At 43.9% G+C, this 27,494-nt stretch overlaps 1 protein-coding gene across 1 annotated transcript in view; it reads left to right on the top strand.

The window, feature by feature from the left end:
- LOC137893507 (A disintegrin and metalloproteinase with thrombospondin motifs 20) overlaps positions 1 to 27,494 on the top strand; it is a 63,901-nt gene that overhangs the window by 24,594 nt on the left and 11,813 nt on the right. The window contains exons 12-28 of the mRNA XM_068738918.1: positions 6,914 to 7,059; positions 7,485 to 7,666; positions 8,129 to 8,265; positions 8,635 to 8,752; positions 10,894 to 10,989; positions 12,991 to 13,157; positions 13,299 to 13,428; positions 14,065 to 14,191; positions 14,303 to 14,513; positions 14,606 to 14,770; positions 15,403 to 15,573; positions 16,515 to 16,634; positions 17,288 to 17,383; positions 18,512 to 18,676; positions 20,115 to 20,384; positions 21,616 to 21,777; positions 21,890 to 22,066. Of these exons, the coding sequence (XP_068595019.1) occupies positions 6,914 to 7,059; positions 7,485 to 7,666; positions 8,129 to 8,265; positions 8,635 to 8,752; positions 10,894 to 10,989; positions 12,991 to 13,157; positions 13,299 to 13,428; positions 14,065 to 14,191; positions 14,303 to 14,513; positions 14,606 to 14,770; positions 15,403 to 15,573; positions 16,515 to 16,634; positions 17,288 to 17,383; positions 18,512 to 18,676; positions 20,115 to 20,384; positions 21,616 to 21,777; positions 21,890 to 22,066 (2,640 nt within the window). The remainder of the gene's footprint in view (positions 1 to 6,913; positions 7,060 to 7,484; positions 7,667 to 8,128; positions 8,266 to 8,634; positions 8,753 to 10,893; positions 10,990 to 12,990; positions 13,158 to 13,298; positions 13,429 to 14,064; positions 14,192 to 14,302; positions 14,514 to 14,605; positions 14,771 to 15,402; positions 15,574 to 16,514; positions 16,635 to 17,287; positions 17,384 to 18,511; positions 18,677 to 20,114; positions 20,385 to 21,615; positions 21,778 to 21,889; positions 22,067 to 27,494) is intronic.

Genomic DNA, 27,494 nt, shown 5'->3' with positions numbered 1-27,494 from the left:
TTAACCTTCTTCCCTCCAGGAGTCTTTTGCAGTGTGGGCCCATGTTAAGTCCTATATCACTTTCTATCCTTTCATCTGGCTTCATCTCTCTCCTGACCATGTTCGGTCCTGAAGCTGCCCCGTCTAGCTGGGAGAGGTTAACAGGGGATAGCTAACATCTTAATCCAACTACAACAACCGGACTAAACAGTAATGGCCCTGGGATAGCAGCTCCCACTCTGCTCTCAGCGTGCTTGTTTGTGTGTGTGTATGTGTGTATGTGTATGTGTGTGTGTGTGTGGGTGGGGGGTGTGGGGGGGGGGGGGGGGGGGGTGATATGCTGTTAGTTTAATTACACCAAGTGGTTTGCCTCAATAAGCCCAAAGAAAACAAACCTTAATCTAAGTTGCTCTGACTTAGCTAAACTTAGTCCTACACTCCACACTTTCGGCTTGTCCCATGAGTGTGCTCCATTTCTTGTTGTTAAACATAATAAAACATCATAATTTTTTTGCATATTAATTTTCTCCGCGTGCCAGCATAAATGCCCTCGCAGGCCAGCCGTGACACGCGTGCCTTACGTTGCCGACCCCTGCTGTATTAGAATACAAAAGTGTTTGTAGGCGTGTGGGAAAGGGTAATACAGTAGCGGGTGGGTTGATAACAGCAAAGGGTTTAATGGCACTGGAATAAATGAGGGAAAACTGTACATTAAATATTTAATCATGTTTTGTTGTATTTTATCCAAGCCTTCCCATCATCCTTTGATCACCAAATCGTAATTACAACTTCTTCTATCATTGCGTGTGACCTATTTAAACAGAACTAAGAGTTGTCTGTCCTAGTTTGGCCAGTGCAATGAAATAAGCTGCATGCTCACAATCGCTCAGTTACAGTGGCCGTTTATCAGGTATAGTATAAAGTAATGGATTACTCATTTTTGCTAGGTTGAGCTTCCAGTGAGCTGTGGGGATTGTAGTGAGGTTTGCACTTAGTCTGTCGTAAATTAAAGATTCATGGTTAACCAGGACAGACAATGAAAAGTTAAGATGACTCAAAGGTGATCTGTTTAATCGTTGGTGGGTTCAGCTGCTGGGTCTAGAAATACACGAAACAAAGGTTATGGGAAACATTCTTCATTGCCTGCACTAAGGAGGCCATGGTTTCACTCATGTGTCTATTTGTTTGTTGGTTTGTCAACAGGATTAGATAAAAACTACAAGTCAGACTACAAGACAGATGTTATTGGGATAAATACATGGATTGGGGACACATTGTTTACATGTTTGTTTCTTTTACTTTCTTAGGATATAATGCATCTTGCAAACATGATTTCAAAATAGCGTATCTTAAAACCGATCTGCATATTGAGGAGGTCTTCGTGCATTTTGGTTCATTTGATGCATTTAAATTGATTAAAATCCAGTAATGCTATGACCTTGATTTTGAATTAAATTGAGTTAAAGGGGACTGTTGGACCTTGGTGGAGGGATAGGTTCGACTGAGTGCCATTCTATTTTCTTTGTGAGTTCCAGTCAAGGCACCTCTTTTTGCTTGTAGTGCCAAGGACCCAGTTTCATCTTCATGCAGGCTGTTTGAAGTAGTTTGAGTTGAAAGAGAGGGGAGACCATGCACCGACAGTAACCTGCCCGCACAAGAGCTCTTTTATGTGGTATTTTGGTCTGCAGTGTTTGTGTTCATTCTTATACCACCCTCTAAAGTCTGATAATCTGCAAGCCCAGATGATTCTCCTTGAGTCTCTTGTGTCTTCATGGCATTCTCTCCTTGCGGTGCCGCTCTTCTTTTCCCAATGTTCTGCATCTGCCACACTCTCTTGCCATTTCTCCTGACTCCATTCTCATTCTTTTGCACAAAGAAGTCATGAGGTTCGGGTCTAAGGCTGTGCAGGGTATGGGGTCGAGCTCCTGGCTGTGAGGTGTCTGCAGAGCCCTGAGAGGGAGCTATGTGTGTCTGAGGAGGAGGATTAAATCCAATGCTTCTATGTGGGAAGTGAGCAACAGGTATTGTCTTAGCAACCACAGCTTCCCTTTGAAGATCGCGATCGGAGCCTTTCATTAGACCAAAGGCTGCCATGTCATTCTAAACGATTACATGGCCAAACTCATCTCTTGAAGCGTCGCTTTTTGAAGGGTGAGTGGTCATCTCTTGTTGCTGTGTTGTCTGTAGGGTTTTTGTCCCATCTAGTTATGAAACAAAATAGTGACCGCATCGGATAATTGAGGTCAGTGCCCAAAAAAGTGGGAGAGAGGCGCATCCCGTAAAACGAAGAGTGCAAAAAGCTTGTTTGTACACAGTTTAGTTGAAACAGGGCATCGGGCGTTGCAGAGTTCACGGGTAGTTTTCTTCCCCTCTGTTCTCCTCTCCTTTGACTCCCTGCCTCTCCGCTTGTGTCTCTCTCTCTTCCTGCCGTGTTCGCTCTCTCTCTCGCTCTCTGTTGCTCAATGGACCCTCTCAAAGGGCGCCGGAGTGAGTAATGCGGTCACATGACCTCTTGGCGGCGCGTCTGTCATCTGGCTCAGTGGGCCGTGCACTAACGAGGGCATCCCACCACTTGTTGTCTATAAATACTGCCACCACCCTCCTTCCTCTCCATCTTCTTCTGCACTTTCTCCCCTACCCTCCCGCCCCGTTTGGAATTGTGTGAGCATGCACGGATGCAGGACTTTTGGTTTTCTTCCATTTTTTTTTTTAGGATTCCGAAGGCATCCACATTTATTTGAAGCGGAAACGCGAGAGCTCTTCCGGTGTGTTTGTAGATTATGAGCCAGCCAAACTTGTCACAAATCCCCCCCCCCCCAAAGAAAAGTGTTGATTTGATTTCGGTACGATGGAGGCTCGCTGACCTTTTGTACCGAAAGGCAGCTTAATTGAGTGGTAAATCTAATCGAATAAACAGGAAGTTGTTTTTTATTTCCAGGACATTCCTTGAGAAAGAGAATGATGACCTGCTCTGGTTTCAGCCAATTAGAATGAAATAGTGAGGTCTTGAAAAGTGAATCCAGGGCAGAATGGAGTCTTGGCAGAGGTGGTGAGTGTTGGCCGGAGCTCCCTGGCAGCCTAACAGACTCGTCGTACGATGCTGTGTGTGTGTTTTGTGAGTGTGTATCTTTGTTTGTGTATATGCGCCTGCACTGGAGTCTGGTATCAGTGTCAGTCTCAGCTAATCTCTGGATATTTGCAGAACGTTTCCACTTTGATTCGCTTCATCTCAGACACATCTCTGGATTTGGGCTGACAAGAGGATTGCTGTTTTAGCATTCACACGGTTTGCCGACAGTTTGCTAACAAGTGAGCAGAGGTTTCATTGTTGGCTGTGTGTAGACATGTATTTGCCTGATAATAGTTTTGAAATGAGGCAACTTCTGTGACTAATAATACATAATAAGTTTAAGTCATTGTGTGTGCTATCCATTTTCATTCATAACCAGCCATGAGTTTCCCAGAGCCTTTTGCTGAAAGCCGGTTTTCTCCAGCCGATTAGGCCAAACGTCTGGCGAGAGCAGTATACGTGAACCCTAAACATACAACAAGACTCTTCAAGTAGGTTAGAGAACAGTTTCAATAACGATGGCTCTGAATGACCTGTGGTTTTATTTAAGGTACTCCTTCAGATATCATCTTTCATGTTGTTAATACCAAATATTGATTTGGATGCTTAAGATGATTACAAGAGGTGACTCAGTAGCATAGAGGAGATAATAAGCGAGGAAGACAACAGTAAAAGTGTCTCTGAAGTGTACCTGAGAGGAACAGCTGACAGGACCAAACTACTCATTCGCTGTAATGACACCCTGTAACGGTGTGAGGGAGGGAGGAGGGGGGGGGGGGGAGTGGAAATAACTCAAGGAGACGGAAAGAGTAGAGGTTGTTTGGGGTCAGGGTTGCATGATGTTATCTCTCTTGCAGTCACTTCTCCCTCTTGTTATTTCTTCTCATCTTGTCTTTACACCCTTTCAACACGTAGGAAGATTGGAAGGAATGTATCACTGTGGAAATCCTGTGCACAGAAGCATTTGTCGTTTGGCACATTTATAGACTCCTCTCTGCCCAAAGTGTGCCTTGCATTGAGTCCAAGCTTTTCTTCCTGGGTTCTCTCTATTGCATTTTACCTCAAGATCAAAGTTTTTACTGACAGAGAATAACGCCGTCTTGATAATAAGTAGAGAAGGTCCATGTTATCTCATTTTAGCAGGTGACTCCAGATGTTCTCTGGTGTTTTGGGGATTGGAGTCAATTTTTATTGGCTATCATGGGGCGCATTGAGGCAGAGACGACAACACAAATCTCCGACAAGCTAAGGCCAAAGTGGACTCTGAACCCAAGGTCATATGAAAGACACCGGAACATGAAAGGTGATGCCTATGGAACGGTTTGAGTTCAAATGAAAGGGCTTTTTTTTTTTTTATAAGTCCTCTGCCTTCTCATTCCTGCAGTGATGTATGGCTTGAGTTCTGAAATGAGGTGGTCGCTGCAATTACAGGGCGCTAACTTTCAGACCAGCCAGCTGAGGAGCTCGGAGCAGATGCTGCTGTCCTCAAATAGTAATAGAGGTCAGCATGCTGGTGACTGTGTGGATGTATTGTTAGACTGGTTATGATATGCTGAGTGTGTCGATATTTGTGTTGAGCACCAAGAGGAAATGGAATTGTCTACATAAGGTATGTGCAGAGTGTCATATGTGTTTATGCGCATGTGCTCATCTTCTTGGTGTGAGTTGCTGAGTCAGCGTTTGTGAAATTCCTAATTTGGAACACATGCTAGACACAGCTGGACTGGTTTCTCTCACGAGACCTCCAAATATCTCACCACATTCCCAATTGAGGGCAAATCTTGGTCCATCTTTGAAATAAAGGCTCACACGGAGTATTTAATGCTTATTTTTGAACTTTACAAAGAGACTTCTTCCCACCCCAGCATTTGTGTAGGCGCATGTTTGTGCACTTTGGAAAGGGGCTAATTGGAATTGACCATGGCCCCCGGATGCCTCCGGACTCTCAGCAATCATTTTCACACTTCACACACACTCACACATATACTGTACATTATTTCACATATTATTTTTCCCCGTTTACTCCCCTTTTTCTTTCTTCTTTTTCACCCACATCACCTTTTCAAGCGAAACAAAATGGTTGTAAACACAGAGTGCTAGTGGCGGGGGGAGTGGAATTACTCAGAGGCTTTCATGGGCTTTCATCCGTCTCTGATAGACAGTCTGCCTTGTGTTTGACAGTTGCTTGGGTCCTGCAGTTTTGTTGCACTGTGGAGGTCCCTGTGTGGCCCTTACAATTCCCATAAAGGAACAAGAGGGTTGGGTGGCCCTGGGCAGGAGGTGCAGAAGGGTTGCACAGATTGACAGTCCCCAAAATGAAATGGAGGTAGGGGGTGTGAGGGCTCGGTGGGAAGAAGGTTCCTTAAGGTAAATAACTTTCCAAAGTGTCTTTTGCAATTCCTCTTTTCCAGGTCATTTTTTCTGTCATGGCGATTGCTCAACTTACATTGACCAGCACCTGTTTTCCCTTTTGTGTTTTGGAAGCCATTTGATTCATAGGGACGTTTCATCACGTTCCTTTCAGGTCTGTATTGGACATGATTGGGGTTTGTTTAGCTCACACCCTGCAGCTGTTAACACCTGTCTGACTGACTGTAAACTCCATCATTAGACCTGCAACTGCGTAAAATACACATGCAAACCTGGCCAGGATGCAGGAAGCAGCACGGCCAGAGTCTCTCCAGAGTTATGTGTTTGTTTATGTGACTGCATTCATGCAGCTGTTCACCTGGAATAGATGCTGTAAATGTTTAATTTACATTAAAGCAGGAGCTCGCCAGGTAAGACATTGTTTGTTGATAGCATTAAAATCCACCGAATTGTGTCTCGCACAGTTCCGTTCTCAGCTCTCATGAGTGTCCTCGATGCGGCATCTTTGTTTTATTTTTTTGAGTATGGGATTGAATGGCTTCTAGTGGAACAGAGGCGTGTGGCCTTTTGAAACGAGGCGCAATTATTCTGCTTAAAAGATCTGCTTATGGGTGTGGCAGCTTGTTCGTGATCCTCACAGACACAAATCCTATGAAACAAAGTGAAAATGGACAAACTGAGGGGGAGCATCTTCCTCAGTTTGAAGGTTAAAACTTTGTTCCGTTGAGGATAGATGGTTGAACAAGAGAAGGGACTTCCTCTTGTCGAGCCAGTAATGAACTTTGTTGCTGCTGTTATCACCTCTCTAGAGTTTCCTTACCATTGTGCCGCTGCTCCCCGTGCCTGTGCGCCCCGGACAGACGCCGTCCTGTCCTGCATTCTTTAAGGGAAAAGGACTCTCTGATAGTTTAGTCAACCGGGAGGGGATTTGGTTACACACAAAAGGAAATGGGTTTGATGTGCCTTGCTTATGAAAGCAGTGCTAACACTGCTTTGTGCCAGGTCTCAGTATCATCGTTGATGTTTTTTTAATCAGTTTGAGACTGAAGGTGTGTAGGATGTCAAGAAATAACTGACGTAACTCCCTTCAGAAAGAACAGCTCCAATACATGGTTGATTATTGCCGGCTTTCAGGACAATATTATATTGTTGACATATAGAGCACTTTTCAATTTCTGGCCTCTCATCTGTTGTTGTCTTTTAACTTTCTTCCAATTTTTCTATTTCTGTCTATCTCATTGTCAGTCCCTTCATGTCTCTTTGGACAGCTGTGGAAGTTGGATGCCTTCCGTGGGAGTAAACAAGAGATGGATTAGAATTCCTCTTCTAACATAGCATAAGATCTAAACAGAGGATTTGGAATTATTCGACGAACATCACTTCCAGCTGTGCCTGCACCGGTTCTGCAGGACAACCATGCAAAAAAAAAAAACCAGCAACAGTTGCAGTGGTTTGTAACGAGAACGTTTCACGCATTTGTGTGTTCACATGCAGTACTGCCGACATGGGATGTGCGTAAACAAGGAGTTGGACCTGAAGCCAGTTCATGGAGAGTGGGGTCCCTGGGGGCCTTACAGTGTTTGCTCCAGGTCCTGTGGCGGAGGAACTCGGAGCACTAGCAGAGACTGCAACAAGCCTGAGTAAGAATGAATTAGGCTATTATGATATATTATGAAATGATATATTGTAAAGTTGTGTTAAACTCTAATTGGTGTGGCACACCCTATTCCGCCTCTGATTGGTGTGAACTATTCCATTGGCTCGTCATGACAATGATGTTTGAGCGCCTCTCTGAAAAACATTTTGCTTTTAGGAGAATTGTCATCAGCAAAGTAGGAAGGGTCATGACATGCCATAGTCGGATTCGTAAACCCAACAATGGATCCATACAAACATCTGATTAACAGCCAAAGGTCCATTTGAGAATGTTATTCAGAAAAAGCATGCTTCACTGGTGTGGACTTTTTTATAACAAATTGAGTTTAGGAAGTACCAGTCAAACAGTAAGAAAAATGGTTTGAAATTAAAGATTAGCACTCCTTTAATTCATCTTGTCTTACTGAAGGCCCCGAAATGGTGGAAAATTCTGCGTGGGCCGCAGGATGAAGTTCCGCTCTTGCAACACTGAGCCATGTCCACGAGGACGCAAAGATTTCCGTGAAGAGCAATGCTCTAAGTTTGATGGCAAACACTTCAACATCAACGGCCTACCTCCCACTGTCCGCTGGGTCCCCAAGTACAGTGGCAGTGAGTATATTAGTGGATTACAAAACATGCAGTGTGAATGTCTTTTCTTAACTTAAGCTTAATCAAAGATGGACACTATTTCCATCAAATCGTAGTTACTTATAATGTAGTTTTAAGCAAGTAATGCAACCGTTTTTTGTTTGCAACAAGTAATTTATTATTTGCATATTTACTTGTTGGATAATTCCATGTACAAATCCACATTGTGTGTATGCCAGTTCTTATTTCTTGCCAGGGTCGCCTGTCCAGCTTCATGAGATTACCATGATGGCGTCATGTGTAAACCAACCAATTTATCCAATAGAATCAATCAGGCCAACCCTCTGAGCCATTACACTGTCAGATAGGATTTGTTGCTAAATCTAAATGGGTCTAAAATCCGGAACATGAATCATGCTTCATCTCATCTGATCTTGTTATTGCTTCTTTTATTTGTTAAAGTTGCTTTCTTTGTCCTTCCAGTATTATTGAAGGATCGCTGTAAGCTCTTCTGCCGGGTTGCTGGGACGACAGCATACTATCAGCTCAAGGATCGCGTCATCGATGGCACGCCATGTGGGACTGACACCTTCGACATCTGTGTTCAAGGCCTCTGCAGGGTACATCCATCTCATGTCTTTTATGATGTAGTAATCTATAAGCACACGTCCAGGCAATCGTCCCCATCAGCGTCACCTTAATTTCAGTTTATCCTCATGTTATGTTTGTTGAATAACTTCTTTACGTTTTGGCCGTTGCAGAAAATCTTAATGCTCCCAACCCACTTATATGCTTCTGCTTGATTCATGTTTTGGCTTCAAAAGAAAGGATGAAACTTGAGCTTCAGTGAAATGTTCAATTAGAAAAACCTGCATTTGTGAAGGCTATGGCATCCTCGCTGATAAATGCCATTCTAAGCAATCCTTTTTGTTCCGGTTTGTGATATTATAACATTAAACCGCAAACTTCTGCATGGTTGTCCTCTTCAGCAAGCAGGCTGCGACCACATTCTAAACTCAAAAGCCAGGAATGACAAGTGTGGAGTGTGCGGTGGGGACAACTCATCGTGCAAGACGCTGGCTGGTACCTTCAACGACGCTCAGTATGGTGAGTCCCGTCCCGTACGTAAGCTGGACTGAAAGGCAGTGTCTTCATTAAACTGCAACGTCAGCAGATGAGCAACGACATGTCTTCAATACGGTGAACACAATCGACATAAGACAGACCTCGGTTTCGTGTGGTGACATCTTATGCCCTCGTAGGAGGCGCTGATGTAATGTCTGCTTATGTTCAAACATATTAGATTTGATTTCAAACAATAAATCAGCCACGTTTTGAAGAATGCCGAACAGCGATCATCTGTGAAGCTTCAGAGACTGATTAATGCGGCAATCTCGCTCTGTCAGATGTTACGATAGCAAACACACATCTGACATCACCCCTTTCAACTGTCCTGCTTAATGTGGCGCCTCGATGCAAGCCAAGCACTGATTGCATCCAAGCCTATTTTAGGTCTGGGCAATAAAACAGCATTAGCAACAAAAAAAAGAAGACTTTGGGAGTGGTCTTCTTTATGTTTGCTCTGCATTACATTGGTGCTGAGCTTTGGTCTCTAAATCCATCAGCTGTCTCTCTGCATCTGGTACTTGGCTGGGGGGGGGGGCAGGGTTAAGGATTGCATTGAACCAAGCCCGGAACAGCTCTGGAAATCTGGCTTGACCTTGAAGAACGAGACCACGAGTGGGAGTGAAGCCCAGGCAGGATAGCTCTCTTCCCGGGCTTAGGCTTGTTCCTGTCTCTAGCCCTTTTGTCCAATTTGATGTCTCTGTATTTCTTTGTCTTTAGACTGGTCCTTTTTTCTGTCTTCTCTGTGCCAATGCTCGTCTTTACCTCGTGCCTTTTGTTCCCCTATTCAACAGAAAACAGAGCCTTCACTTCAATCTCTTCAGCAAATTAAGTCTTCAAAGGACTTGATCCACGCTTCCTTTAATGAGCTCTTTTGTTTTATTCACTTAAGTGTGAACAACATATTAGAGCATGCAACTTCTTTCAGAATACGTTCATCGGGGGGGGGGGGGATTTTCCTCTGCATGCTCTTGCTGCATCCTCTTCAAGCAGCAAAGGGAAGCATGTTTGAGGCCAATGTGCAGCATGGTTGTGTTTTCTTTCCTTGAGGTTGTGTGTTCATCGTTCGTTCCTTGGTAACCCTGCGGTGGCAGGGTGTGTGTGTGTGTGTGTGTGTGTGTGTCATCAGTTTCTTAGCTAGGGGATCTGGCTGCTTGTGAATACCATGTTTCCTCAGAGAGGAAATTTCACATGCAAGGAGGATTGTATTAAATTTTTTTGGGGGTGGGGGGTTTATTTTCAAAGAATATCTGAAGCAGCAGACCTGGCTTGTGATGACATGTGTTTAATAATAAATGTGTTTGAGATCTACATGACAAATTACAGGACGATAGCTAAACCAAGTGCTGCCCCCGAGTGGCTCAAGGTGCCAGACTAACCGTCACGTCGCTCCAGCCATGCAGGATCGTTACAGTCATTCCAATCAGCTATAAATATCAACACAAAGTCGACAGAAAGACAGATGAAGTCTGACCAATGGGTTGCAAACACGAGTTTGTTGTGTTGTGATGAACGGGAATGTATTTTTTGCAGCGTTATCTTTGGGTTATGCCTCATTTTTGTCCTCGGTGTGACGTATAGGGATGGTCTGAACATTTTTAGACACTAACATGAGATCCTTCTGTGTGTCGGCACACCAAACCTGTTGAGTTTAAAATGGGACAAAATGGCATTATACATAAAAACGTTACAATTTTCAAGACCTGTCGTTGCAGATAGATTGGTGTGTCATAATGTTCACAAGAGAATATAGATTTTTAAATGTTTCTGTCTTCCCTCATTTCTCGAGTTCATTCTTTGAATTTTTGCTGTTATTTCTTGGCTTTCACACGATCCTTCATGCTCAGTTGTTTTCTATGTCAGCTTATCGTGGGGCAAACAGGACCACTGTGGTAATTACAGGCCAAAGTCAGGCCCAGTAAGTAATTACATACTATTTCAGTTGGTCTTCTGAGCCTAAAACAAGGCCTTTTGTAGGCTATTTGAGAGGATGAAACCTTTTTTTTTTTTTGCATATACCACCAGTGATCATAGGCGCTCTGCTGTTTGGTGTAGCATAGTTTTTAGGAAAACCACGGTGATGCTTTTTGACACTTCTTAAATATTGCTCTCCTCTTCTTCAGGTTACAACACAGTGGTGCGGATCCCGGCTGGAGCCACCAACATCGACATCAAACAGGTCAGCTACTCTGGAAAGCCAGAGGACGACAACTACCTCGGTGAGTTTGTGAAATCCCGCGGCTTTAAGCAACATTGCACCAGATTGCAGAGTTTCTGGTGAAACTCAATCCAAAGAGGAAGAAATCCAACACAAAACTGTGTATTTATTGTGACCTTTCGGGTCTCATCCCATAAGTCAATGCCATTATCCCCTAGCATCACCATAAACCTCGTAGACTTGGTGACCCTGAACTGTAGTGGAAGACTTTTAGTGAAGGAGGCTCAGGACAAACGGTTGTAAAACCATTTCCATAAAGTAAAGGAAGCTGCCACGTGCATTAAAGGCATATGTAGGGAAACGTGGAGGGGTTGGTCCATCTGGTCAAAGCAAAGAGGGTTGGTTTGCGAAAGCAAATGTGTGTCAGCCGCTGAGAAAGATAAATGAGGCAGCAATAGGTGCTAATCAGAGGCATGTGGAGCCCAGACCACATGAAAGTAGATATGGGTAGAGGGTAAGATGGACACAACAGGCTCAGTGTGTGTGTGTGTGTGTGTGTGCGTGTGCGTGTGTGCGTGCGCGCTTGCATGAGAAAGGCGCAGTGAGAAACAAAACAGAAAAAGGAGGAAACGCCAACGTTGTAGGGGTAGGCGGCCATTTTTAATTATTTATTTTTTTCAGATGGTTCAAGTCGGGTTCAAGATGTTTTCATTGAAAATGTTAGAACACACATCTGGAAGGTTTACATTGCCATGCTGCAGGGAAAAGCTTTGAGTCCCACTGAGCGACGCAGCCACACAGCAAGCAAAATGTTCCGACAGTAAACAGGTTTCCGTGTCTCCAGATTCAGGCTGCGGACAATTTTGTCACTGTGGCTGTTGCAGTGTGTAAAAAAAAAGTGTTTTTGGATTGTGACACACAACGAAGTCGTGCCTCTCTTTTCTTCTTTCTGGACACTGCGGGCACCCTTACAAAGCAGCTCAGCATCGAACCATTCGGTCACACCTCGGGATTGTTCGTGCATTTATTTCCAGTCTATATTTTTTACGGCCATCTCTTTTCTGTGACTGTAAAGTCAGACCTAGAAAAGTGCATTGTCATTTTTTGCAGCGTGAGGATGCAATGAGCTATACTCTTCCATTTTAATTATTCGATGGCAGATTCTTATTATTTCTCTCAAATGGCAACTCCGTTCTACTTTTACTGATGTTCCTCTTCTTTTACATGAAACCACAGAATTTATCTTCATGCTCAATAATTAAGATGCAAGATTTTTTTTCTGGAAAAGAGAAGCAAACATCTCCTGGTTGGCAAGAGTTTTCAGAGAACTAATAGACGTTCTCCGGTGTTGTGAGGTTTCTCATTGTGTCTGCACATTTTCTACCGCATTGTTTCTTTCAATTCCTGCAATGCAGCAGTCATGACAAGCGGAGTCTGTAGATCACCCAGACCCCCCAGTCGTCTTTGGGCTAAAGACCCGCTGGCATCCAACATTGTGCAGAGTTGGATGTAAACAACATTGCATCTAGAGACTTAATCACGTACAAGGCTTCGTCATGCATGTACAAATTGCAATGTTGCTTGAAGCTAAACGGTTTGAGGCTGTAGCTGTGCATTTTTGGTTGCAGTTTGCCAGGTGTGAGCGTCTATGGGCTCCTTCAGTGTTATTTATGTGCTTGTTTGTATTTGCAATCAGCTGAGCGCCCTTGCTTGCGTTGCAGCATCAGCCATTAGGAAGGGTCACGCAGTCTAACCCTGAATAACGGCAATTAAATGCCACCAGTGTTTCAACATTCGTACCCCAAAAGCAATGGTTTTGTGAACAATCAGCTGGCAACTCAAAGGCTTGTTTACTTAACTTATACGTAGTCTGAAATGATAAATCCCACATTTCAAAAACATTCCCAAGACCTCAGTTCTGCTAGAGACACACTCATTTTAGGAAGAGAACATTTCTTCACCTCCATCTGAACTCTGTCACGTTGGGAGTTCTGCATTTCTTATGGGTGTAGTCAGATTGATTATCAATGGTGAGTCCTAACCTGTCAATTTCCTCTTCCAGCTTTATCTGACAGTCAGTCCAACGCTCTCCTGAACGGGAACTTTGTGGTGGCCATGTTCAAAAGGGAAATCAACTTCAAGGGAGCCGTCATCGAGTACAGCGGCTCGGACACTAAAGTGGAGCGTATCAACTGCACCGAACGCATCGAGGAGGAGCTCGTTCTGCAGGTTCAGACGGAAAGCTTTCCTCTCCTCTACTGCCGCTTTCATTTTCAATTTTGACTCATCCGTTCAAAACTTGTGTCAAAGCTTGGATTCTTCCTCACGCACCGGCATATTTAAAATGTGAAAACCCCATTGCTTGCACAGGTCTTGTGCGTGGGAAACCTGCACAACCCAGATGTCCGCTACTCCTTTAACATACCCATCGAGGAACACAGGGAGCAGTTTGTGTGGGATCCGTCAGGACCCTGGCTTGAATGCAACCGCAACTGTAAAGGTACGGCCTCAGTTTGCGTAATGAATCTCCCCGCTCACAGAGGGCGACGGCATCTCCTTCGCTTTGGTAAATGTGAAAAAGATTTACCACAATATTTGGTAGGGGTTGTCCCACTTGATGTACATACAAGTACATATTTTATCAAGGAATTCTACTGGAAGAAATCTGTAAAAAAAAAAATTGCAAACCTCTTCTTACATGGGCAAAGCTCTATGTGTCAGTGCATATTACGATCAGCATTTCTCATGCGCCGGTTTCACAGTTTCTAAGGATAAATAAATCCCCTTCCCAGCAATCCCGTTTTCACCCCAGCCTCATCTTCCATTTAGCGTGGCCCTTAACCCGACTGAGCGCCTCATATTTCCGTTTTTGAAACAAACTAGTCAGGCGCCCAGCAGGTCAGAGTTCACTGTAGGATCCTGTAATGAGCTGCATTTGGGGGGTCTGAGACTGACGTGAACTCTTAAGTACGACGAAGTGCTGGATGTCAGTCAGCTCGACAGGCCTGTTAAAGGTGAAGAAATGTGATATGTTGTCTGCAGGATTTGGTCTGTTTTAAACCTTTCTTTTCTTAATTTGTCATTTTGCTTGTCCCTGTGCTATTTGTGGTTGTGTGTGTGGGGTGCGTGTGCGTAGGTGAACGAAGTCGAAAGGCAGTCTGTGTGCGTAAGAGTGATCACCTTGAAGTGTCGGACCAACGCTGTGAACGTTTACCTCGTCCCGTTGCTGTTGCAGAGCCCTGCAACACTGATTGTGAAGTTAGGTGGGTGTCTGTGCAAGACAGACAGACAGAAGCACACTCACACACACACACACACACACACACACACACACATAAAACGAATTCCTACAGCTGACACACTTTTCTATGCAGGTGGCATGTGGCTGGAAAGAGTGAATGCTCTGCTAAGTGCGGCCCGGGCTACCGGAGCCTGGATGTCCAGTGTATGAAATACAGCCTGATAAAGAGACAGAGCGAGACAATGGAGGCCGGCGTCTGCGGAGACGCTGCCAAACCTCAGACCAGAGAGCCCTGCCATGGAGACTGTCTGCTGAAGAGCTGGCAGTACAGTGCCTGGTCTCAGGTACAGCCAGGGGAAGACCTGTATTCCATATGCTGGGCAGGATATAGTGTGAAAGTTTAACCGAGCAAAATCCAATGCGTTCTGGCGCGCAGTGCTCCAAGACGTGTGGACGCGGAAGCCGCAGCAGGGGGTCCTACTGTATGAACAACCTGGGTCTGCGGTTGGTGGACAGGGAGTGCGATGAGTACCAGAGGGTGGTCACCGAACCCTGCAACGAGCAGCAGTGTCCAAAGTGGATCGTCAGCGAGTGGAGTGAGGTGGGCATGCACAGAAAGCACAAAGAGGTTTATAATCAATCTTTGTTAATCCCGAGAAGGAGACTGCAGAGTATATCTTTGCATGGATGCACACATTGAGCGAGACACTAGCCTTTAGCAAAGTCAGGGGTTTTTAGTCTGGCAGCACATCCTGTCTTTATTACCTCAGCCGGGGGGGGGGGGGGGGGGTTGTGTTTTTTGCCGATGTTTATATGTTTATACGTTTATAGACAAATGTTTATGGAATTTGACACAGTCATGTAGGGGGGAGGGGGGGGGGGGGGGGGGGGGGCTCTAACTCACCACCAAATTTCATCTGGATTGGATCCAGAATGAGGTCAGGAAAAAAACATTGAAAACTCCATTTACTGATTCAAAAATCAGTAAAAATACACACCAACTCTGATTCACTTTTACTGGTTGATGTATAAAGACCCTGAGAACAATTTAGAGCCTTTTGGTAATGATCCAGATCACCATGTGGACGGCGTAAATCTAATTAGGAGGAGAATGAGCTGCTCGGCGGAGGTCTGCGCTCTGAGTGCTTTCCTAGTCGGAACTAGTTCCTAGTTGGAACTTGCATTGGGGTTCTATTGATATTATGGCTCTTTTTCACCGCCCTCCTCACCCAGTGTCTGGTCACCTGTGGGAAGGGGATGAGGCACAGACAAGTGACCTGCAGCGCTGGAGCAGGGCATGAAAAGCTGAGCGAGCACTTCTGCGAACCATCGAAGAAACCTTCAGCTGTGGGGAGCTGCGAGCTTCCAGATTGTGCTTCCTGGCAGGTCGGCGTTTGGGGAGCGGTGAGTCCTGCACGCACACACGCACACAAACACATACTCACACACACACACACACACACACAGATAAGACGTAGACACACTGGGGCGAGGTGACTTGACGCAGTGTTTTACTGAACAAATGGGTTTCATGTGTGGTTTGCTCCCTGGAAGTTTGACTCCTATCTGTAATTCTGTGTGTGTGTGTGTGTGTGTGTGCGTGTGTGCGCCGTCGCAAAGAGCCATGCTGTGTGTAGGAGTGATGGTATATATTTCAAGTTTGTGTGTGAGCATGTGTAACTTGATATAATGGCGAGTTACGGAGGAGTGTGTTTGTCTCCAGCTTCCCTTTCCTCCATGGTTCTTTGACTTTGTGCTTATATCCTCTAAAACCAAAGTTGATCCATAGCACACACGCACACACACACACACACACACACACACACACACTATGCATTCGCATTCACATTTCAAGTTTAATTTCAAGGTTCTGTGTGTAGATTAATGCCCTTTACGGTGCAATGCATGAAACATATAATGTGTGTCTTCAGCCACTCACCGTCTAGTTTATGTATATATATATATATATATATATATATAATGCCTTCCCACATGTGTTTCTGTGAAGTCAGTCGTATTTACAGAGCTGTAATATATTGGGTGGTTACAGCCTATGTAATTATAATTTGCTGCTCAAATAAACCCATCCTGTGGCACTTCCTCGGCTGTTGAGTTGCACCTCAGCGTGGTCGGATCAACTTTCCATGCGAGTTCAGGATCAGGCAAACCGAGCTGAGACAATGTTTTCCATCTGTGTGTGTCTGTACATGCATGACGGAGTCTTACCCAGGCCCCGCTGAGGTGAACCTTGACCGAGGTTTTCGTCTAAGGTATCAACCTTGACATACTTAGAGTTCGACTGAGCTTCTCATGTTTGTGTGTATGTGTGTGATTTTGTCTTTCAGTGCGCGGTGACCTGTGGCCATGGCTACCAGATCAGAGCTGTTAGGTGTGTGTCGGGGGGCTACGGTGACACAGTAGATGACAGAGAGTGCAACGCTGCAGCAAGGCCGAGAGACAGCCAGGTATATAAACCAATCAAAAAAGCACGTATGATTTCACCAGAGGCAGCGTTTTGATTTAATTCATTAAATACATTTTATTTTTCCAGTAATTATTTCACCTGTATCCAATTGTTTGGTTTTTATTTTTCACTATTTTAACGGTTCAAATATTTTGACATTTCTTGATCAAGTAAAAAATGTTGGGATGTTTTAAATTTAAATCATCCAATCCCTTAAACATGCAATTCTTTAAGATTGAGAGGAGAGAGGATTTAAATCGAAAACTTAAACGTCGACAGTCTCCAGGCACCTCCCCCTGTCTCCACACTGCGCGTCGGCCCTCCCTTCTAAGCCCCTCCCAGAGTCAGTCGCCTTGCTTAAACGGGGGGGAGCATGCACGGGATGCACGACGGGTGCTCCAAGTGTGTGCAGGAGACGCATTCTGTTAGATACACCTCCTGGATCCTGAGGGTGGTTTATATTAAGGCCCGGCGAAAGATCCACAAGCACTGGGTGCGGTGAAAGGACATAACAACAGCTTTTTAAAAATATGACAAAAGTAAATGTTTGTGCACGTCACATACTGACTCCATGTTGACTTTAGTTTTTGGTTTATGCAGTGAAGGTCCTAATAAAGTACCAGTTTGTGCACATTTTCATGTTTGCTTTTGCAGGATTGCGAGATGCCGGCGTGTCCTTGGGCGTCTCCGGCTCAGAGCACACCTCGTCCTCAGCTCCTGACTCAGTGGAGATACGGCTCCTGGACCGCAGTAAGGAAACCAGCCGGGTTTATTGGGTCTATCAGCGCACATTACCGTCAGAGGGTTTACTTTATAGGGACCAAAGAATATACAAAAGCAATATGGTTTGCGTTAAACAGTAAAGATCTTCTGTCATTCTTCTTTCTGTGTTTGGCTTCAGGCAAACTGATCTGATGGGCTTTGGGATTAGATTTATGTCTGTCTTTGACAAAGAATGAAAAATGAGAATACTGATGACATAAATATTGCTCTGTGTGTTATTGCGCGTTTAATAGAGGAAAAGCACTCTGTAGTACCGATATGTCTCCTCCTCTCTTTGCAGCCATTAAGTTGACATATTAAAACTTTATTGTATATCCCAGCATATATATATTTTTTTTAGACGTATGTACTATCCAGAACAACAGTCCTTTTTTAGCTCTCCTACTGCATCCGGACGCTCAAACACACACACACACACACACACACAGGCTCCGCCATCTGGAATGAGAGGCGCCTCGTTCTCTGATAATTTGCATTGTTATTCGACTCAAAATGAAATCCAGATTTCATCCAAACACGAGTCTACGGTTTCTAAGACTCACTGTCTGTCAAGCTGGAAGTTGGTATGAGCTCACATGTCAAAGAGGCCGGCATCAGTGTGGTCTCACCCCCCCCGTCTGAGAAGGGACGCGTCCATCCTCTTTGGAGCGCCATTGATACGAGAGGAATATTAACATGTCTGATTGAGCCGGAGCCATTTGATTGCGTTAGCAATTCATCCCTGGACAAATGAGGCACATTAAGAGAAGGGCTGTGAAGTGCAAGTGGGTGAAAGTTGATCCAGGAGTCGTTTGGGGACACGAGGAATGTCAGACTAAATCACATTCGTCTCCAGGTGTAGATTCCACAGTGTTATTACGCTTATTATGACCTCATCTATTACAAGGTGAGGGTTTTAGGCTCATTATGTGTTTTGAGAAATGAGAAACTTTATTTCTTGAAACATAAACACATTATATAAGGAAGGAAAAAAATCCTCCTCTGCCAACAATAAAGTCAGCGTTTGTATTTTCCCGTCGGACAGCAGGATGTGAATGAATGACGTGAAACAAATGTTTTTTTTAATTGCACTTCTCCGATCTGTCTGTTCCCCAGTGCTCTGTGTCATGTGGGCAGGGGAAGCGGGCGCGTTATGTCAGCTGCAGAGACGCTCAAGAAGGAGTTGCAGACGAATCGCACTGCGCCCACCTGCCCCGCCCCCCAGAGTCCTCTGCCTGCTTCAGCCCATGTGGCCAATGGCGTGCCGGGGAGTGGTCTCCCGTGAGTAAACTCTTCCAATCATAATACTGATGTTTTTCCACTCTGGGGACTTTTGGTAATCGCCCGCATTTTCCCGTTTTGAGTTAAAATCATATGAAATATTGTTTGACAAGATGATCAAAACTCGAGATGTCCTCGAAAGACCAGCTTTTTGTCAGTCCTTTAATCATGAGATGACGGATAAAATATTCAGTTCACGTCGTTTGAAGTAGATTTTTACTCTTGCTGCAGCTGCAGTTACAGAATAACGGGCATTCGCCTCAAAGAGCTTCACGCGATGAAGCAATGCAGGGAACAGCCAATGAAAACTGCACTCCTCAAACTTTAAATCTGATTTAGAACCTGGAAAACCTCCCACGAAAATGTCACCTGATAAATAAAAGGGGATATTTTTTGTCGCTGTTTTTTAGCTATAATGAGGAATTCTGTGACTTGGATGGAAATCATTCCGGCTGATTTTGATGTAAAAAAAAAAATCTGCATTTTGTGAGTTGAAAAAGGCTCAGCTCATTATCTGTTGTTTGAAACCATCCTGAACCTTGCAAGGCTAAAGTCAACATAGAGTCAGCCTTCATTAACTGTATAGGAAAGACCTTGCTCATGCCATTTGCTCAGGACGGACCACCCACCACCCCATCCTCCGTCTCTAGGAGGGAGTCTGTGAAACCAAACTCATTTCCAAACACGTTCTGATTTGCGATTCATCGCTTCTTTTTTCTAGCCCTTTAGCACGACGTCACAGCAATGTCGTTGTCCTGTGCTGCACATCGGATCATGAGTGTGTGGCTACACTTCAAATGTCAGCATAGTGTCACATTTAAAAATCATAGAATTGTCAGAGCAGTCAAAAACATGAATGTAGACTGTGTACTTGGATTCAACAGAACGATTCAAATTATACTCTTTATTTAAAATGCAATATATGGCAGTGAAGTCCCCCCCAAAAATGTTGGAAGTTTCTTGCTCAAACACCCTTTGTATCGTGTATTAAAATTAAAATTAAATCAGGGTAGCCACACCCCTTTCCAGAAGTGGAAGAAATTGCCACTGTTTAGCTCCGGCGTGAGTGTGGGCGTAGTAAACTCTCAGCCGCTGTGTCTCCTCAGGGGAGGATGTGTTATGGTGGTGAGCCTGCTATGATGTCATAGTTGGTCTGAAATGTGTATCACAGGAAATATTGTCTGATATGTGGAGTAAATAAAAAAAGTGAAAGGGTTTTGTCTTACGTCTGTTCGCCTCTACAGATTGTGTTTTGCATAATATTGGACCTTTAAATGAATTTTATCCCAGCACTCAAGTCTAGAGAAAGAAATCTCGAGATCTTGCACTCAAAGTAAATTATCAGAATCAGATAAAATTCTTTATTACTATATGATTGTTTTTGTTTTTGACATCAACAATCCCCCCCCCCCCCCCCCCGTCATTCTTTGCCCCACAGTGTTCAGTGACTTGTGGTGTGGGAAGAATCACCCGGCATGTAGTCTGCTCCAACTACCACCTGCCGGTTGACCAGTTATTCTGCGACCCGGACGAGAAGCCTGCCACGGAACAGGAGTGCGCCGCCGCGCCATGCTCATCTACCCACCACCGCCAGCGCATCAATGACCAGCCCTACGGATACCCGCAGGACCCAGGGGGCCATCCTGGACACAGCAGCTGGAACGTCCCCTCAGCAGACAACCAGTGGAGGACCGGACCCTGGGGCGCAGTATGTTCAGATCGTCTTCTTCTTCTGTCTGGCGGTGGATTCATTTTAGACTTTTATGAGACTTCATGTACAAAAGTCAGTTAATTCGCGACAGCCAAAAGCCAAGTGAAATGTTTTGAAACTGTATGGATGGTGAGTGTTGTGTGTCTACAGAAACATAGAAGAACTCCTAAACTCTTCCATTCCCTCTTCTCTCGCTGTTGATGTCCTCGTTTTCCTCCTATTCTTTGTCTCTGTCTTCAACCCACAGGAATCCAATTGCTTTGCAATTAAAATTGTTGAGTTTTGGGGGCAGTTAGGTTTATAATCCTCTTCAAATCCCCATCAATAAATCAGATTGTCAAGAAAAAGGTAACACAATGCTTGCTTTTCGGGCTCAAGCTTAATTGATTGTGTTAAATGCATTGCATTGATAGATGCAGTGTGTGTACGGTGTGTGTGTGTTTGTCTAACTTATGCTCCTTACATGCTCAACCTTGTTGCACATACTGGTGAACAGATAAATGTTACCCCATCCTCGGTATGTGGGCTTTTGTTTTTCTTTTTTTTTATTGTGAAACTATTTTAGAGGAGATAAAACATTTTTATGAATTTATCTTGTTTCTCTGACAACCATGAGAAGAACTTTATCGTGTTTTCCGAAGCCCTCCCAGCAGAGGCATGAGTCCACATGCGCGGTTGCGTGTCACACAATGAACTTGATGGAAAACACTTCCGACTCTGTGCTGTCCTCCCTCGCCGGGTGAGAAGTGGATGCACTCAATCCCATTGACAGCAGAGATGTCGATGGGATTTGAGCTTTAGTTGGCTGCAGGGCGGACTACTGCTGTGTCTCACGGCTGATTGTCCATCTTTGGTTCTGTTCTCATTTGGACTCTGGTAAACGCAGAATAAGGTTGCACACATGTGCGATGAACTGGCGGCTAGTCCAGGGTGTACCCAGTCTATCACCCATAGGCTGCTGAGATAGCCTTCAGTACATCCCGTGAGCCGGATTTCAGATTGAGCAGTTAAGATAATGTATGAATGGATGAATGAATAACGTGTTCCAGTATTTTGAAGGAAGCCGAATGTGAGTTAATTTTCACTCTAATAACTGCAGCCGGTCTGCAACGTCTCCAAGCAAGCAAGTTAATTGATTCATAGTTTTGTGAGATTAATCAACAATAAATTGGTGTGTGTGTGTGTGTGTGTGTGTGTGTACCAATCTGACACACTGTGTGCTCTGCAGTGTTCCAGTACATGTGCAGGGGGCTTCCAGAGGAGGGTGGTGGTCTGCCAGGATGCCGACGGTCGCAGCAACAGCTACTGCGATGAGCGGGTCAAACCGGCCGAGTCTAAGAGCTGCGACTCGGGACCCTGCCCCATTTGGAATTACGGCGTCTGGGGAGAGGTGAGGCCTTTAATTCCTCGTTAACCTCATACTTCCCAAGAATTGGCATTTGCCCGATCTCAGGCTAAGACATTCGTATTATTGTTAACATGATTTTGCTTGCTGACCTCAGTGCACCCAGACATGCGGAGGAGGACGGAAGACTCGTCTCGTGGTTTGTCAGAGACCCAACGGCCAGAGGCTCAACGACTACAACTGCGACGTCCTGGAGAAGCCGCTCGACATGGAGCAATGCAGCCGGGAGCCCTGCCCGGGCTCTGCCTCTTGGCATCGCCGCCCGTGGAAGCCGGTACGATAGTGCTCACTCGTTTCCCTTTCGCCGAGGTCTCCGTGAGTAGACGTGGTGTGTGCTTTGAAAGACTTCAGGCCTGCGTGCTTGCATGTGCTTTTTTTTGCCCGGAGCTGCAGGGGAGTCGGAAGTGAGGCGCTAGATATCTTGCACCGCTCCAGCCCACCCAGATGGGCCCTGCAGTGGCATGGTGCTGATTAGAATCGAGAGAGTGAGAAAGAGAAAATACACAAAACACGGTGCTGCTCCACCTCTGGGATCATGAAAAACACATGGATCCCATTTTGAGCCAAGGCTCCAAATTAAACCCTATAAGTCAGGACAGTGTTGTCCAATAATGCCATATATATAACTCTGGAACATATTTATTTCCTATATAAGGCGTGAAGTTAAATGCTCTTTGTTGTTGTTGCTTTCTTCACCCTGTATCCAAGGTACACAAGTGTATATTTGTGTATAAGAGTTAATATTCTGAACTTTATCGAACAGCAACAAATGAGTGTATTTTGTATATGTATCTTTGTACAGTATGATTTGTTGTTTTTCAACTAGCTCGTTTTTTTGGTTACTAAATATTATATTTTATTTTTTTATTTTATTTTTTGCTGGTGCTCTTGGTCAGACCTCCCTTTTGAGTAAATACAGTTTGTACAGAGGAAAATATTTTCAAAGGCATGTTTCTGTCCTATTTTTGATGTGTTTTCACTCAAAGTTGCAATTTAAAAGCCCTAAATATAAAGTTTTAACTATTCGAAACTATTCCTCAATGTAGCATTAAAAATAACATCCCAAATTAAAAATGTATGTAAATGCCTTAAAATCAGAATGAAAAAAGGGAAATAATATTTCTTAAAATATTATGTTTATTATATTTCAATAACATATATTGTCCTGTAAATGATTAAGTCTAGATCATATAGGAAAAGAGGCCCAAATGCTTATTAACTAAATGTAATTACGTATCCATACTTCTGTTCACCTGGTTCTGACTTTACATACAATCAAGCCACCAGGCACAAGCAATTGTTTTTGTGATATATAATGATATTGTGGTGCTATTTCCTTTTACATTCTACGATGGTGCGTTGACGGTGTCATGAAGACAGTTTTACATGCTTCCAGGCTCAGAGGGACTTTATTTATTCCGCTCATGCTTGGCGGCCGGGGTGCATCTTCTTGGATATTAAACTGTTAGTGCAGTAAACTGAGGTCATCAGCTTTCATCATTGTCGGTTTAACACACTAAAGCACACAGATACCTCCTCCTTTTACTTTTAGTCATTTGTTGCTGTGTCTCTTTACTCCTTTAGTCAGTTTTTGTACTTCTGAAGGATTTTTATTTTCTTTCTTCGAATGAAACTTATTTATTTGATTACAACAGATTTATTGTTGCAGATGTCATGTTTTAGAGCGATGTAACACCGAACTTGAATTATTTGTCATAACACACAACTGTCACCTGAATACCCTGATCTGGTCCGTGCAGTCATGTGACCCTCGTAGCGGCACAGTGGGTAGCGCTGTTGCCTCACAGCCCCTGGGCTCAAATCCACCGGAGGACCTGGAACGTTGGTGTGCAGTTTGCGTGGGTTCCCTCCAGGTTCTGAGGCTTCCTCCAGCCGCCAAAAACATGTATTATTGTTACAATAATAATTGGTACGAAGTTCATTCATTCATTCATTGTCCCAACCGCTTAATCCGTTATCGGGTTGCGGGTCAAGCTGGGGCCAATCCCAGCGGTCAATGGGCGAGAGGCAGGGGACACCCTGGACAGGCCGCCAGTTCATCGCAGGGCTGGTACAAAGTTTGACTTTGTCTATCATGTCCCGGGTGTACCCAAAACCAGCCAGGATGCCCCCCACTGGACCCAGAACAGGATAAGCAGTCACAGAAAATGAATGAATGAAGAATGTCAATGGAATAGGCCAGAGTACGGAAAGCGATTCATTCTTCAACTCTTGATTTTGCTGCCGGGGTGAGGAATCGTGTCGTTCATCTCGTTTCCAGGAAAGTTCAGATTTGAAGGGCCCTTTGACAACTCATTTGACTCTCGCTGCAGGATTCGCAGTACTTTTAGCATGCACAGTCCGAGTATGCGTTGTATCGTATTTCCGGTGAAGTGTTACAGTTGGGTCTGTCTTTGTGTTGCCGTCCTCTCATTGAAGATACCTGCAGCCTCTTTTCTTTTGGGCTCCTCAGCCGGGGCATTTTCACTCCCCCGCCTTCCTCTGTTTTAAACCCTTTGGTGCAAAGTTGCTCAAACTCAAGAGAGCAACGTTCTTGTTCATGTTTTGTTGTTCTTTATTGATATTTATTTCATTCACATGCAAATTTACATAAATGTGTTAAAGTAGCTTTTTACCATTGTAAAAAAAAACAAAAAAAACAATTAAAGAAACATAACTGTGAAATTTGTCTTGTTTCTCAATACAATATTGTATTTATTGACAAACAAAATACTCTAAATATGTTTTACACTAAAGGCAGAGTATGCTACTTATTATCCTAATACACACACACACACATATATATATATTTATATATACATATATAAAATGAGGAAGTAGTGGAATATATAATTGCTTGGGAACAGTTATTGTTAATAAAGCAATATATACAACTGTATACAATACAGTTGTATATTTACACTGGCAGTAACAGTTCGTGAGTGAGTCAGTGTAAACGGCTCATAGAAAGATTTAACTTGTAGATCCTGATGTTAAATGTTAGTATTTGACACTTCATTGACTTGATTGTGTTTTATGGCCTTTTGCAGTAATTCTTATAATAATTCGGTCTTCTGTGGAGTGCTGTTTCTAAAGTACCCATTGTACTTTATACCCCTCAACATAGTGCAGTGTATAAATGCTGCAATCTATTCATTTTAACATTTTATTCTACAATCTCCCCGGAGACAACATTCACAGTCGGAATCAAACCATCGCTGGGTGGCACATCTGCTTACCAGTAATGGAGCTCTCTATAATGCATTTGGAGGGCGACTGCCCGAGGACTACTTATACTACAACAATAATTGTTATTGATTCCTGCTGGCATTCCTCAGACGAGGGGCTCTCAAATCTCAAACCCCTTAAAAGCCAGTATGCACAGAAAGGATCATTTGAATTGCATTAAATTAACTTTAAATATATACCGGTAATACCTTGGTGAGAAGTAACATCAGGAAGTATTCTCCAGCAGGATTCACCTGAAAACGACGAGGAAAGCTGTAAACCTTCACATAAGTTATTATATCATAAATTAAAGGAAGCCTTGATAGATTTGTAAAAATATTTTATTGCCCCATTTGAACCTTTTCGATAATTATGTTATCTTATATGTGAGAGGGGGACAAAACAATCTGGGGGCTTTTATTACATGACATTGTATTGTATTTCTCATGGCTTCAGAATACGTCTTACCTTTCAACGGCCTCTTCTGATGGAAGCAACTCCTAAATATGTATATTTATTACACTGACCCCTACAATACAACTGAAAACCAGCCCCTGGACTTTAGAATTGAATTCTAGATGCATCAGATTTTTACCCTAAACCGAATCGGTTTCAGCTATGATTAGATTTTTAGCTGTTAATCTCTAGCAAAAGGTTTGAAACTGACCCCATGGCGCCCTTGTGGAGAACTCTTTAAAATGTATTCTGCATCCAGATGTCACCAAAATCAAATTGTTTGGTTTCGACTAAAAAGGAACAATCGCGCATTACATCAGTATATAATTGTAAACTTTTATAATTACTGAGAATGCAATTAAACAGAATAATTATGATGCAAGATTATTAATTTTCTCCATCCTGGAAATAAACAAAGACTTTATTAATGACCATCTATATATATATATATAGCACCCTAGTTTCACAAATACAGGTCATCAAAAACACATTTGCCATATTTAAAAAAAAGAAAAGAAAGAAAGACACAAGACAATTATCACATTTATTGCACAAATGTAGGACTGCAGTCACAAAGTTCAACATAAACTATCAGGAATGAAAATATCATTAGCTAATGGTGATTACTGTTAAAGCAAGGTCGTTAAATGTGTGCGAGGGGCATCAGCAAGGCCGTGTGTGATAAATTAGTAGCCGAGGCGCCGGTTCAGTAATTTATGCTTGTTTGCTGCTAACAAAAACATACCGTTTCCTGTCGAGAGTCGGGTTCCCATGGAAAGGGATCGCAGATGAGCTCTCAAATGAAATCCACATGCACAACGTAGACATACTTTACTTTGGCCTGAGGGCAGTGGGCAAAAACATTCTACAAACCTGTCAACCCCGGGGTCACTCGGTCGTGACATCATTGGCTTGTGTTTCATGATCCTGCTCGTACGCCAGTCGGGTGTGAACGGCTGAAGGGCCCCCCCTTCCCGCTGGGTCCTCATAGGCACGGTTCTAGTTGTGGCCCTCGATTTTAAATCTGAGTTGGGAGATAACGTTTCATTCTGTCCTTTGAGAGAAAACAAAATAATGAAGATGATGATTTGCTGGTTAAAAGTCAAACAGTGTTGGACGCAAAGCAAAGCAAAGACGAAGGTGGGGGGGAGCACAATAAAACAGATGGTGTGCGATGCTATCAGATGATTCAGAATGTTTGTGTCACAGCACGTCATTCAGGATCGGACATTTGAGGACAAGCATTGTGAAAATACATTCTGGCACAGTACGCTCGTCATAAAGATCTTTGACAGCAGAATTTACGGCTGCTTAGAGAGAAGTTTTATTATTCCCCAAGATACGAATGTTATTCCTGTTGGAGCAAAGTCTGATCTGAGCCTGGTTTGCCTTTGGGAAAATTATGAGAAGAGGGTAGAGACCATTAAGAAGGCGATCCCAGGTGGGGATCGCTGCTTTTCCTCAACTCATCAGGCAGATGTTATAAAGTTCTTTTAAGCCTCGAGGAATCTCTTCCTAGTCCCGTCTTCCATGTTTATTCGTTTATACCGCATCAGACTCGGTGGGGCCTGGTCCTGTCGGGGCTTGTCGGCGCTACCCGGTTGATGGAGTGTAATGGAGTTTGTGGGGCTTGACGTGTGTCAAATAGCCCCCCCCTCCTCTTTTGTTCCAGCCCACTTTAAATAACAAGGAGATGAGTGTCCTTCAATTTGGCTCCAAATTACTCCTTATGTTTTTAACAATTCTGTCACCAACAATTTCACTCGCTCTCCCTTTGCTTTATTCTGAACTCATTTACCACGTCTCGAGCCGCGTGCTGAGCGGCGCTGGATGTCTCGGTGTCACAGTAATGGAAACGGCTGCCGATGAAATGTCGACGCGGACGGAAACGTCGACTGCTCTGTCGTTTCGTTTTGATGCTCGGTGCATCTGTTCTGAGTGGTGTTGACTTAAAAAGGAAACCACGTTGAAGAAATTGTATATTCCGACTCAGCCGCTCGTTTATTTAAATCCGTAAA

This window comes from Brachionichthys hirsutus, chromosome 5 (genome assembly GCF_040956055.1).
Source record: "Brachionichthys hirsutus isolate HB-005 chromosome 5, CSIRO-AGI_Bhir_v1, whole genome shotgun sequence".
NCBI lineage: Eukaryota > Metazoa > Chordata > Actinopteri > Lophiiformes > Brachionichthyidae > Brachionichthys > Brachionichthys hirsutus.
Note: the sequence above shows the minus strand (reverse complement) of the source record. Positions and strands in the feature narration are given on the sequence as shown.